Here is a 13230-nt window from a genome sequence, read left to right as displayed (position 1 = left end):
CTGCTATTTATCAAATATTATAAGCTGGGACACACTAATCTGGAGCAGGGAGAGGAGAGGAGGGGTCCTGCACTATACTGCCTGGGGTGCTCCAGGTGTTGGCCCCAGCCCCAGACAGCCAGTGGGAGGTGACGGATGGCCTGCGATTAGCACTCCCCACCTCCATTCGGCCCTCTCACTTGCTCCCAGAGGCCTGACCCTCTAGACCAGCTGCTCGGCCCGGAGGGGCCCTGGGTGGGAGACAAGGGGAGGTCAGGCCAGGGCACGGGCTATCCTGATGCCCCCGGAGAGGGCAGGCGGGTGAGACCCAGTGTGGTTATTTATTGGAGTATAATGGCTTGTGGCCGTTGGTCGTGGAGGTGAAATCGATCAGTTGTAGAAGTCAGGTTCTATCAATTATTACAGCAATTAGTCAAGTCAGAGCATCAGAGCAAGGGTGTGGGGGGCTGGGGGCCTAATATTAGATGGACATTTTCCATGGTGCCCCCACTCAGCCTTCCTAAAGTGGGAGCAGAAGTGCTGCCCTGAGGCTGCAGAACCTTGGGGAAACCGGCTGGCTAACCCCCTCAGGAGTGGCTGGGGTGGGGACTGACCGAGAGCCTCCTGAGCTAGAGATAGGCCCAACACTGCTTTAAAAGGCATCCCTGTGCTGGTTGGCCCAGGTGCAGAGATGTCCTACCTGTCCCCATCCCATCCTTCATGAGAAGTGACACAGCTCCTACTAGAAATTACTCAGTGGCCAATGTTTATGGCACACATTTTTCATTCTGTAAGCAAATATAGATCACTGACAGCACTTGTTTGACGCAGCTAATCTCACCCTCTGTTCTTTCTCCCACTGTCTTCTCTCTCACTTCCCCTTCCTCTCCTCCCTCCCCTTCTCTTCCATTTCTCTTCTCTTCGCTCCTCTTGTCTTTCCCTTCTATAGGTCTCTCCTTATGGATCCCCCTTTTACTCCAGCCCATATCTAGCGACTGAGTTCCCCTTGAGGCTGCCTAAGAAAGGAGGCCTTTCCACTGCTGAATTGTAGGTCCCTTTCAGCCCTAGCCATGATCTAGGAACTTGGGGGGAAGGGGAGGATGCCATCTGCCACTGGCCCTCAGCCTTGTGGAGCCCCTCAGTGTTGAGTACCAGAGAGACCAGGGATGGGCTGGTAAGGCCAAACCAGGTGAACAAGCCCCTTAGTACTCCATTCCTTCCTGGGCCCCCACAGTACTGTCTGTCCCTCCTTCAGCACACTGACACATTCGGCCCAAGTTGTAGTTGTTTGGTCACCTCTCATCCCCATTAGCTTCTGGAAAGCTGGAATTGTGCCTTGATGCAAACTCTAGGTAGCACCTAATCTTAAAGACAGGAAGAGAAGTCTGCACAAGAGATGATCACAGGGGTGTGAGGAAAACCTGAAAAAATGGTTTTATAGAACTCAAAGGAGAGTGGCCAAGGTATCAGTTGCTACAGAATGGTCAAGAAATACAAAAAAGAGGGGCACCTGGGTGGCTCAGTCGGTTAAGTGGCTGCCTTCGGCTCAGGTCATGATCCCGGGGTCCTGGGATTGAGACCCGCATCGGGCTCCCTGCTCAGCGGGAAGCCTGCTTCTCCCTCTCCCTCTCCCACTCCCCCTGTCCCACTCTCTCTGCTTGTGTTCCCTCTCTCGCTGTCTCTCTGTCAAACAAATAAATAAAATCTTTAAAAAAAAAAAGAAGACTGTTCCTTGGTTTTGCCAATCCCCCATCAGCCTGCATACAGAGCCCTGCAGATACAAAACACCCAGTCACCGCCAATAGAATTGAAAGAATGAGACTCCAACAGAGCCCCTAAGGACTTGCCTACTAGTTAGGAAGAACACAGATACCCTTCTTACCAGGGAGGTGGCACTTTATCCTGTAAGTGCTGAAAAGCCAGGGAAGGATATTTCAGTAGGGCTGTGTCATGGCTGCCCCGTGGGAGTGTGGAGAATTGGAGTTGAGAAAACCTGGCGATGGGTTTGACTCCTGGTTCAAGCAGATAATTAGCTTTGTGACCTTGGGCTAGTTGGTTCACTTTCCTGGGCCCCAGTTTTCATGTCTGTAGCCTGGGGATTTTAATTTCTCCCTCTCAACAGTGGTTGCAAGGTTTAAGTGATACAGTGTACATGAAGTTCAGAGCTCAGTGTCTGGCACATAGTCAGTGCTCAGTAAATACCTGCAGCCCCTATTATCACCACTCCTAGATTTATAGCCAAGAGACGTGAAAACACTCCACGCAAAGACTTGTACACATACGTTCATAGCAGCATTGTTCACAATAGCCAAAGGGAGAAACAACCCAAATGCCCATCAACTGATGAATGGCTAAACAAAATGTGGCCTATCCACAGAATGGAGCTTTATTCATCCATGAAAAGGAATGCGGCATTGCTGCTTTCATGTTGCAGCATGAATGACACCTACTACAACATCAGTGAACCTTGAGAACATGCTGAAAGAAGCCAGACAGAAAAGGCCGAATATTGTATGTTTCCATTTATATAAATGTCAAGTATAGGCAAATCTATAGGAACAGAAAGTAGACTAACGGTTGCTGGGTTTAGGGGGAATGGTTATGGGGTTTCTTTTCAAGGTTATGAAAATGATCTAGAGGGTGGCTCAGTCGTTAAGCGTCTGCCTTCGGTTCAGGTCATGATCCCAGGGTCCTGGGATCGAGTCCCGTGTTGGGCTCCTTGCTTGGCGGGAAGCCTGCTTTTCCCTCTCCCGCTCCCCCTGCTTGTGTTCCTGCTCTCGCTATCTCTCTCTCTGTCAAATAAATAAATAAAATCTTGAAAAAAAAAAAAAAGAATGATCTGGAATCAGTGGTGATGGTTGTACAACCCTGTAAGTATATTTAAAACCACTGAATTATACACTTTAAAAGGTTGGATTTTATGGTATGTGAATTATATCAATAAAAAAGAATATAAATATTTTATTTCAAATTCCTATTAGAAAATAGGATCATGTATAAAAGATTAATTTTTCTCATTGATAATAAGTGTCCTTGGCCTGGATCCTACTTCTTGCTCTCTGCCCCACTCCCTCCTCCTCCCACACCTGTTCCTCTGCAGCCCAGGCAGACAGCCACGTGTAAATGCTTAATAAATGCTTACAATTGTTGATAAATTTATAGACCTTTAAGAAGCAGAGAGCTTCAGTAGGAATAGTTTTATATCCTGGAACAAATGTTTCCACAGCCTAGGAATGAGAAATGCTGAGTTTTACAGCCCATCAGCAAACAGTAGCTAGACACCCACCTTGAGCCAGGCCCCATGCTGATGTGTGTTTGCCTGCATATTTAGTGTTCCCAGCCAGCCCACTATATCCTTATGGCAGGGGCTGAGTCTTAACCCTTCTTTACTTTTAGACTGTACTTCCTTAGCAAGAAAGATCAAGGAATGTTCCGTTTAGTACCTAGTTCTTGAGCATCTGCTCTGTTCAAGGCACAACTTTCTTATGTTTCTTCTCTCAAAGCAGGGAGACCGGGGGCCAGGCCAGATCTGATTCTTCTGTGTCTTCTGTGTCTCAAGCCCTACACATTCAAGGTTTGCCAAACTGAATGGAATGTATAGTTTTTGAAGAGGGGAGTGAGGTGTTCAGACCTGAGCTTTGGGAAGGAGATTCTAACAGTGTGGAGGTCAGGGGAGCCTTTCCTCCAAATCTGCCAAGACATTGCACCAAGTAGACACTTGATACATAGGCTCATCAGCTGCCAGAACGCAGAAAGAAAGTAGATGTATGGCCTGGGCAAGCCCCTTCTTTTTATCATACTCCAAGTTCTTTGTCCTCAAATCACAGGAACTAATGATTGGAAGAAATGCCTGCCCACATGCACATACTCACCAACAGTTAGCATTGGTAAGAGCATCAAACCTTGGGGCTACCATAGCCAGGTTCCTGGTGATGTCTACTCCCTTCCAGAGGACTCCGCTAACTCTGGTAGGCAGGAAATACCAAGGTAAAAAAGCATTAAAGGAGAGAGAGCGGAGCAGAGAGCAGAAAAAAGGGGGGCTATTTTACCTTTTTTCGGATATTCTGTGCTTTAGAAAGGAACCCTTTTTATGATTTTATTAATGAATATTCATCTGTATGCAAATGAGCTTGATCATAGGGGCATTTTAATGACTGATGCATTGGTGGTAGGATAGCTGTGTGTATTTGGGGGGTGTGTGTGTATTTGTGTACAACACACCTATGTGTATATAACGCATCTTTGTGTAAGTAGTAGTGTGGGTGGTATGTTTCTGCACATGTGTGCGTGTATGTGCAGGAACCCCGATACCCTGACCTGTCTGTCAGAGAACTAAGGACTGTCCTCTCAGAGTACCTTGACATGTTTTTCACACCATTCTACAATCTCTTAGGTTTTGTTGCTCCCTGTTTCCATGGGAATTCGTTCCTCTGAAATCAGGGCCCAAGTCACCTCTGAGGGAAGGCTGAGGCCCCACTGACCATTCATACAGTGTTTGACTATTTCTCTTCTTGCCAGGAGCCAACCCCCTGCAGAGGAATGAAATGGGACACACACCCTTGGATTATGCCCGAGAAGGGGAGGTGATGAAGCTTCTGAGGACTTCTGAGGCAAAGGTAAGTCTCAGAGAAAGGAGAAGGCCTGTGGGCACTCCGTGCTGCATTTAATCTTTCACTCATTAAATTATGTCTGGCTCCATACCAAAGCCACTTCTCCTTAGATGATTATTGTCTGTTTAAATACAAATCTAGCCCCCAATCTCATCAAGAATAGGAAGCTGCCCCTGTCATGACCAGGCAGAGGCCTGAGCCACTTCTGACTTCTGAGGACTAATCTTCAAATTCAGTTTTTGAGGTAATGGGCCTTCTAGCTCCTTTTCATAGGACCAGGGATAGTTAGACGAAATCTTTAGCCCAAGTACTATTAGCCCAGGCCTCACATATTCTTTAACCTCACAGGCAGTCCTTTCCCATCATCACTCCTTCCAGAATCATTCCCTCACCCCTCCCTTCCACACATACCGCAGAGAGCCTGGTACAGCCTAAGCCCAAAAAATCTCCATCATAAATTGATCTTCTCAACCAAACTTTTGAACTCCCTAAATGCAGGCTGCCTTCTGCTCTTCCTAGCCACTGCGCTATCCCTCAGGAACTACTGGGCAGAATCCAAGAACTAGTATCACAAATCTCAGAGCTCAGAAATCATCAAGTCCCGTGGTGGGAAATCTTACCAAAGCCTAAACAAATAAGTCAGAGGAAACTAAAGCTGAGAGGTGGGCCAGTGCCACAGCCACCTGGCCTAGCCCTTCTCTCCCAGGCAGCTTCTGTGGGGGTCCTTCTGCGGGGCACATGTTTCAAATCTCTGAAGCCTAAATCAGTGGACTCGTCTTACTCCTGAGGAAACTGGAGCCCAGGGATGTGACATGGCTTGCCTTTGGCCCCAGAGTGCTTTAGTGTCAAAACAGAAACTAATAGCCTTGAATACAAGGTCACGTAGTAGGTTCAATGGTAGGACTAGAACTGAAAGACTCATTTTCTTTTTTTATTTGTTTGTTTGTTTTCTTTTTATGGTAAAAATTTTAGATTTAGCCAGCTGGACTCAGTTTAGATAATCCCAGTTTCATTGGCAACATCCAAAGCATCATAGGCAGGAGCCAATTGAACATACGCCTTCTTCTCTCCATCAGGCCTGATCAGGGTGTTGACCTTGGCCACATCAATGTCCTAGAGCTTCTTCACAGCCTGTTTGATCTGGTGCTTGGTGGCCTTGACATCCACAATGAACACAAGTGTGTTGTTGTCTTCTATTTTCTTCATGGCTGACTCGGTAGTCAGGGTGAACTTGATGATGGCACAGTGGTCAAGTTTGTTTCTCCTGGGGGCACTCTTTGGAGGATATCTGGGCTGCCTTCAGAGACGCAGTGTCTTGGGCCGTGGGAATATAGGTGACATGCGGATCTTCTTTTCTTTGTGACTGTGGACGTCTTTCAGCACTGCTTTCTTGGCCTTAAAAGCCTTGGCTTTGGCTTTGGCTTTGGCTTTGGGAGGGGCAGGGGCTTCCTTCTTCAGTTTTGGCACCATCTTCGTGAAAGAGCAGACTTGGTTACTGACTCTCACTCTTCTGCTCTTTCCATCATCATGGAGTCTCTTTTGGCACATCGGCGGAAGTGCCTTGAGATGATTCAGTATGACAGGTCCCACCTAGTGTCATATATTCTATGTCTTGAGTAAGAGCACTTAGGTCACTGGACTGAGACAGACAAGACATGGGTTGTGATCCCAACACCACCACTCACTGACTGGGTGACATGGAGCTAGTGTTTCCCTTCACTGAAGCTCAGTTTACCTCCATGAAATGAAGACATTGCACAAAATGGTTTCTAAGGTTCCATTCAGTATACAATTATCTATGTATTGGTCAGAATAAACCAGATTATGTTGTAACAACCCAGGATTTCAGTGGTATAAAATAGTGAAGATTTATTTTTGGCTTCATGCAGCCTGTCCATGATGGTCTCTGTTCATCATAGGCCCTCAGAGACCAGACTGGCATTACAGCCACCCTCTGGGATGTTGCAGATTGCTGGCCAGAGGGAAAAGAATGCTCTGGAGGGTCTTGCATCGGTAGTTAAATGCTCAGTCTAGAAGTAGACCCTTTACTTCCACTCACAACTCACTGGACAGAACTAATGCCTTGTTCCCACCCAATCACAAGAGGCCAAGAAGAGGAATCCTACCATGTACCCAGAAGGGGGAGAACTGGAAATATCTGGCAACCAGCATTAACCATACAGTTTGTCTCCCCGGGATCCTTAGTAACTATCTTGTGGTAGTTTCTTCCAAGAAGGTGGCAGGGTAGGAAGGGAGATGGGCTTTCACAGCACATCCTGAGGAGTGCTTGGGACTAGCAAGAGTGAAGGTTCCTAGAGAGCAAGCACTTCCTTCCTCTCTGTTCAGATTTTCCACCCCTGGGAGCAGCCCTCGCGGTCAGGTCAGTTTCCTCAGGTGTCTTAAGGAAATCCCTACACATGTTTCAGATAACCTCAGGGACTGCACTCCTGTCGTCCCTCTCAGGCACAATAGCTGTCCCATGAGAGCACACCCTGGACTTGGCCAAGAGAGCCCATGGTGTGTTCAGTGGTATGACAGAGGGTAGGCCTCTCAGTGCCAGCATAGGTGGAGGGGTTAGGGCTGCTGAGGGACCCTTAACTAAATTTGGCTGCCTTAGAGGGGCTTAATGTTGGCCATGTTAGTACAAGGCTAGTGCCCGAGTGAGTAATAGGCGCTGTGCCAGGTGCTCTCTGTATTTTTTCTAATCCCATAACAAATCCTTGAAGCAGCTCTTACTACCTCCATTTTACAGGTAGGAAAACTGAAGCTGAGGGGCGCCTGGGTGGCTCAGTCGTTAAGCGTCTGCCTTCGGCTCAGGTCATGATTTCAGGGTCCTGGGATCGAGCCCCGCGTCCGGCTCCCTGCTCTGCGGGGGGCCTGCTTCTCCCTCTCCCTCTGCCTGCCACTCTGCCTACTTGTGCTCTCTCTCTCTGTCAAATAAATAAATAAAATCTTAAAAAAAAAAACAAAAAAAAAACTGAAGCTGAAGCTGAAAGAAAGAAAGCAGATGACTGGGGCACCTGGGTGGCTCAGTCATTTAGCGTCTGCCTTCAGCTCAGGTCATGATCCCAGGGTCCGGGGATTGAGCCCTGAGTCGCGGGCTTCCTGCTCAGCGGGAAGCCTGCTTCTCCCTCTCCCACTCCCCCTGCTTGTGTTCCTGCTCTCACTATCTCTCTCTCTGTCAAATAAATAAATAAAATCTTTAAAAAAAAAAAAAAAAGAAAAGAAAGCAGATGACTTACAGAAAGTCAAGTTGTTATAAGTAACTATTGGGATATGAATTTATGATATTAGATCTGCCTTTTCTGGACCTTATCTATCTATCTATGTATAGTTGGCCTCTTTTTTTTTAACCTGATTGATAGCCTACTGTATATACAGGAGTCTCAAACTGGCAGCCATATTTTATTTTGCCACCCAAGAATTTATTTAAAAAATGTGACCCCTTGGCGGTTGGGAGTGTGGATTCTCCAGCCACAGGCCCCTCAACTCCTTATTATATTATGTGCTGGCCTGTCAGACATTTATATTTCCTACTTGGCCCTGAAGGTGTTTGAGTTATGATCCTAGTTCCATATTTGGAATCTGGAGGGGGGGCGGGTTTCCACTTAATAGTCTTTTTTTTTTTTAAGTTATTTTTTTAGTAATCTCTACCCCCAGTGTGGGGGCTTGAACTCATGACCCTGATATCAAGAGTTGCATGCTCTTCTGACTGAGCCAGCCAGGTGCTCTGCTTAGTATTATTTCTTGATAATTTTCCCATTTTCAAGTTATCCATAAGCCTAATCTTTAATTTCATTCTGCCTTTTAAAATGTATCACTTATCTAAGAATCTCTGTCACCTTAAGTGGCCTAAATGATTTTCTCCTTACTGTCAGTTTGCTCAGTTTCTCAGCATTCTCTGTGCAGTAGCTTCCTTGGGCCCCCTGAGAAGATTCAGAGGTAGATGAAGCCCAGCCCCTGTCCTCTGAGCTGGCCGCCTAGAAGAGGAGGATGGGGGAGAGGCAGGCGCTCTTAGCTCTGATACCCACAGACTGATTTGTACGTTAGGAGTGGTCTGCAGAGAGTTTGTGGGGCCTCCGAGAAAGCATGGACCACCTCCAGGCAGAATGAGCAGGGCAGGCTTCATAGAGAAGGTAGCCTGTGGTCTCAGTTTGAAGGATTTTACTACATGGAGAGTTTAATACTTAAAGCTTAGACCATTTTCACGTTTTAACTAAGAGACGAAGGACAGAGGTAGAAATATATCTTTGTGTACGTGATGGCAGATAAAACAAAAATATGGGGAGCTGTTCCATGATGAATATCCAGCTGAGGGGGACGTGCTGCTGCCAGCCCTGCATCTCCACTCCCGAAGCCTCATTCCACCGAGACTCACGAGGAATTTATTGCTCATTTTAATCACACCCAGAGAATGAATTGGCAGGAATATTAGGCAGATAAGCCTATCATATATATTTTATTTGCATATCCCAGTGACAGAATCACAAGCACAGTTCCTATATCTATATTTTTTCATTTGCTTCAGGGGTAGCTGGGGATGCAGTGCTCCCCTGGGCCTTCATTCTGGGCTGTAAGCCTGGGTGCTCCCATCAGAGCTGAGGAAAGCCCTCTAGGAGAGAAGGGGTGAGGTACACAAGAGGGTAAGAGGGTTCTCTTACTCCTGTCTTAGGGCGAAGTGATACCCCTTCCCCATTTTGCCCAGCCTGCTCCCTGCTGCATCTCATTTCAAGTGCCAGCATACTGCACGCCTAGCCCTATGCTTGGCCTTACCATCTGACCTCCATTGCAGGTTTACTGTGGGCTAGACAGAGCTATATGCTTTATGGGGACAAGCTTTTGCTCTCTCTTTTGTTTTTAACTTTTTAAAAACTTTTTATTGAAATATACTTTTATAAGGTGCATATATTGCAAGTATATAGTTCACTGAATTTTCACAAACTAAACACATCTGATCAAGAAATAGACCATTATATTCAGAAACCCACCTTATACTTCTTCCAGTCACTACCCATCCCCCAAGGGTAAGCATTATCCTGATTTATTTTTACATAATTTCAAAAATAGGTGAAATTCTGTAAACTCTTCGCCCACATTACCTATTGTTAATTTTATCACATTTGCTTTATGATATATATAAATATTATATATAATATATAATTATATATAGAGAGATACATTATTTTTTCTGAACTATTTAAGAGTAAGTTACACACATGATGCCCCTTTACCCCTAAATAGTTGTGTTTCCTAAAAAACAAGGACGTTTACTTACCTTGGTACAGTCCTCAGAAGCAGGGCATTAATATTGATATTAACTAATCTACAGATGTTATTCACATTTTACCAGTTGTCCCAATGATTATCCTTACAAGAAAAGAGAATTCTGGATCCCAAGTTGGATTTAGTTTCATGTCTCTTTAGTAGTCTCCTTTAACCTGGAATGGTTCCTCAGTTTTTCCTTGTCTTTCATGACCTTGACATTTAATGAGTTCAAGCAGGTTATTTTGTAAAATGTCCCTCAATTTGGGTTCATCTAATGTTTCCTTATGATTAAATTCAGGTTATGCATTTCTGGCAAGAACACCTTCTGGTGTTTATTTTCAGTAAAATCATTAGATAACCCCGTGCTAAAAGTAGGAATAGGAGATTTGTGTTTTAAATCTCATCTCCCTAAACAGACTCTGAACTCCCCAAGGCAGGGAACAGGTCTTTTCTTACCTGCAAGGTGGCAAGTGCAAGCTCTAGAGCCAGACTGCAAGGGTTAGCATTCTGTCTCTATTACTTGCTACCAGAGGAACTTTGTTTTATCTCATCTCTGTACAGGGGAGGAGGAGATACTCTGAACTTCCTAGGGCCATGAGGATTAGAACAGCTAGTCCCCAATCAGGTGAGACTTCGCAGTCAATGCTAAAACTAGTGAGTGGGAGTTTGAGGAGTAACAGGATTATTTACATAGGCTCAGATCCTCATCCCTCAGGATACTTAGGAATTACAAAGGGGGAAATGGTAGTAAAGAAACCTGGCACAGACCACCTTAACCAAGTGATCAAAGTTAACATCACCAGTTGTAGGATAATCAACATCCTGTGCCTCCTGATAGGATGCACTGAGAACACAACTCATCTTCTCACTTGAGCCAGTCCTTGCCCCTCTTAACCTTCTCTCACCAGTCCTTGGATCAGCCCAGCTATTTGCAGAATGACATGATCTGATTTACGTATTAAAACATCACTCTGGAAGCAAGGAGGATGGGGCTGCAAGAGAGGAGAATGGAATCCGGGTTGCTGACATAATGGTCACCAAGTGTGGTAGAACTGACACCTGCCCTGTTCCCTGACTTCCTCTACAGGGATGTATACTTGATGAGCTAGTTCAAGAGATTTTCAAGTCCCTTGGGTGCCTCTCTCATTCCCCAGGCTTCTTTATTGGACCTCCTGGGCTCCTCTTACCATCATCCCCTGCACCTGATCAGGGTTTTTTTCCATCATCCCCTGACCCCAGTCTTATCTGTTGCCCTCTGGTCCCTGTGGTGACTTTCCTGCCCAGTTCTCTCTGTCATTCCATCTTCGGAACATGGCAGAAACCCTGTGATGCTAGTTGAGGTCAGAGTCAGGAGGATGGGGCATATGTGAGTGTATCTGAAAGCAGCCAGTAGGCTCTGTGGCCCTGACCTCCCATGAGAGGCAAATTGTAGGTTGGCCTTTCTTCTCTTCCCTCCTCCATACTTACCACATTCTTACCCAGGGTCTCATTCTGCCTACTCATCACTCCCAACCCTGCCTCAGCTGCCCTTTCGGTGAACACACTGCCAGGTTCATTGTCAGACCTGTTCCCTGAGGGATACCCAGTAATAGGGGTGCCTGACTTACCCCTTCTCTCTGTAACCGTCCCCAAAGAAACGACTCATCCCAGCCACCCACCTCTGAGAGAGCCTAGCTAGGCTTCACCCCAGCCTCCCAGCCCTTTCCTGTAAATGCACTCACAGCCAGGAGGGGTGCCATATTAAATCAAGAATGATGGAAACCAGTGGCCACGATTATCCAGCCAAGATGCAGCATGGGGAGCTGGTTGCTGCTGGCTCCAGGTGAGGGCTTCTGAAGCTAATTGCATATGGCTTTTATTAAGATGATCACTCCCCGACTCCTGCTCTCCTGGGTGGCTTCTTCCTAGTGACTCTCAGCCCAGTGCCCTCTGCTTCTACAGGGTGGGTCACCTGCCCTATCTTCTCCTCTCTTGGAACCCTGTTGAAGCAGGGCCTTGTCCTTAGTCCCTGTAGGCTTCCTCTGCATCTCCTCAAAAAGCCAGGAACAGGGGCGCCTGGGTGGCTCAGTCGTTAAGCGTCTGCCTTCAGCTCAGGTCATGATCCCAGGGTCCTGGGTTCGAGCCCCGCATCAGGCTCCCTGCTCAGCAGGAGTCCTACTTCTCCCTCTCCCAATCCCCCTGCTTGTGTTCCCTCTCTCACTGTGTCTCTGTCAAATAAATAAATAAAATCTTTAAAAAAAAAAAAAAAAAAGCCAGGAACAGTAGTAGGAGCCCTTACCAAGTGCCTTCTCCCATCTTTCTCTCCTCCCCCAAATAGAATATATACAGACCAAGTATTTTCCTTTCTAGGTTCTTCCATTAGCTAGCTTTTCACAAGCCTGGGCTCATAGCTAATGCCTTAAGAAGTCATTCATTCATTCAGCACATTTTTTTAAAATACAAACTCTGTGCTAAACATTTGGAAAAGAGCATAAAGCAGTAACCTTTAACCTGGTTTAATCCCAGCATCCTATACATTTTTATCAAAAAGTCTGACCCAGGGGCACCTGGGTGGCTCAGTTGTTAAGCGTCTGCCTTCGGCTCGGGTCATGATCCCAGGGTCCTGGGATCGGGCCCCGCATCAGGCTCCCTGCTCTGCAGGAAGCCTGCTTCTTCTTCTCCTGGTCCCCCTGCTTGTGTTCCCTCTCTCACTGTGTCTCTCTCTGTCAAATGAATAAATAAAATCTTTAAGGAAAAAAAAAAAGTCTGATCCTTTTCAGAAGTTTTTCTGAATAGATATTTAGGGTTCCAGGTGGGGGGAGAATGAGGATGTGCCTAGATTTAGGCCACAGGTTGGATCTTTCCCAGGACAATCTAGAAAGCTCCTAAGAAACCAGCCACGGGTGCCTGGATAGCTCATTCAGTTGGGCATCTGACTCTTGATTTCAGCTCAGGTCATGATCTCGAGGTTGCAGGATGGGGCCGGGGCAGGCTCCATGCTCAGCGAGGAGTCTGCTTCCCCTCTCCCTCTGCTCCTCCCGCCGCTCATGCGCTCTCCCCCCTCCCCCCCCCGAATAAGTAAATAAATCTTTAAATTTAAAAAAAAAAAAAGGTGCCTGGGTGGCTCAGTTAGTTAAGAGTCCTTCAGCTCAGGTCATGATTCCAGGGTCTTGGGATCAAGTCCAGAATCAGGCTCCCTGCTCAGCAGAGAGTCTGCTTCGGCCCCTGGGTGGCTCAGTCGTTAAGCGTCTGCCTTCGGCTCACGTTATGATCCCAGGGTCCTGGAATCGAGTCCCGCATCGGGCTCCCTGCTCAGCAGGAAGCCTGCTTCTCCTTCGCCCACTCTTCCCTGCTTGTGTTCCCTCTCTCGCTGTGTCTCTCTCTGTTAAATAAATAA

At 46.6% G+C, this 13230-nt stretch overlaps 1 protein-coding gene and 1 pseudogene across 5 annotated transcripts in view; one reads left to right on the top strand and one right to left on the bottom strand.

Annotated features, from left to right (window-relative positions):
- The window catches only part of CLPB (caseinolytic mitochondrial matrix peptidase chaperone subunit B), a 162215-nt gene that overhangs the window by 99826 nt on the left and 49159 nt on the right, over positions 1-13230 (top strand). For all 5 annotated transcript variants that reach the window (XM_034995491.1, XM_034995494.1, XM_034995492.1 and 2 more), the window contains one exon: positions 4498-4595. In XM_034995491.1, the coding sequence (XP_034851382.1) occupies positions 4498-4595 (98 nt within the window). The remainder of the gene's footprint in view (positions 1-4497; positions 4596-13230) is intronic.
- On the bottom strand, positions 5583-6059 carry LOC118004244 (annotated as a pseudogene).

The sequence above is a fragment of the Mirounga leonina genome, unplaced genomic scaffold (genome assembly GCF_011800145.1).
Source record: "Mirounga leonina isolate KUSES-001 unplaced genomic scaffold, KU_Mleo_1.0 Mir_92, whole genome shotgun sequence".
In the NCBI taxonomy this organism is placed as follows: Eukaryota; Metazoa; Chordata; class Mammalia; order Carnivora; family Phocidae; genus Mirounga; species Mirounga leonina.
The sequence above is the reverse complement of the archived record's forward strand: the minus strand, read 5'-3'. Positions and strand labels throughout refer to the sequence as shown.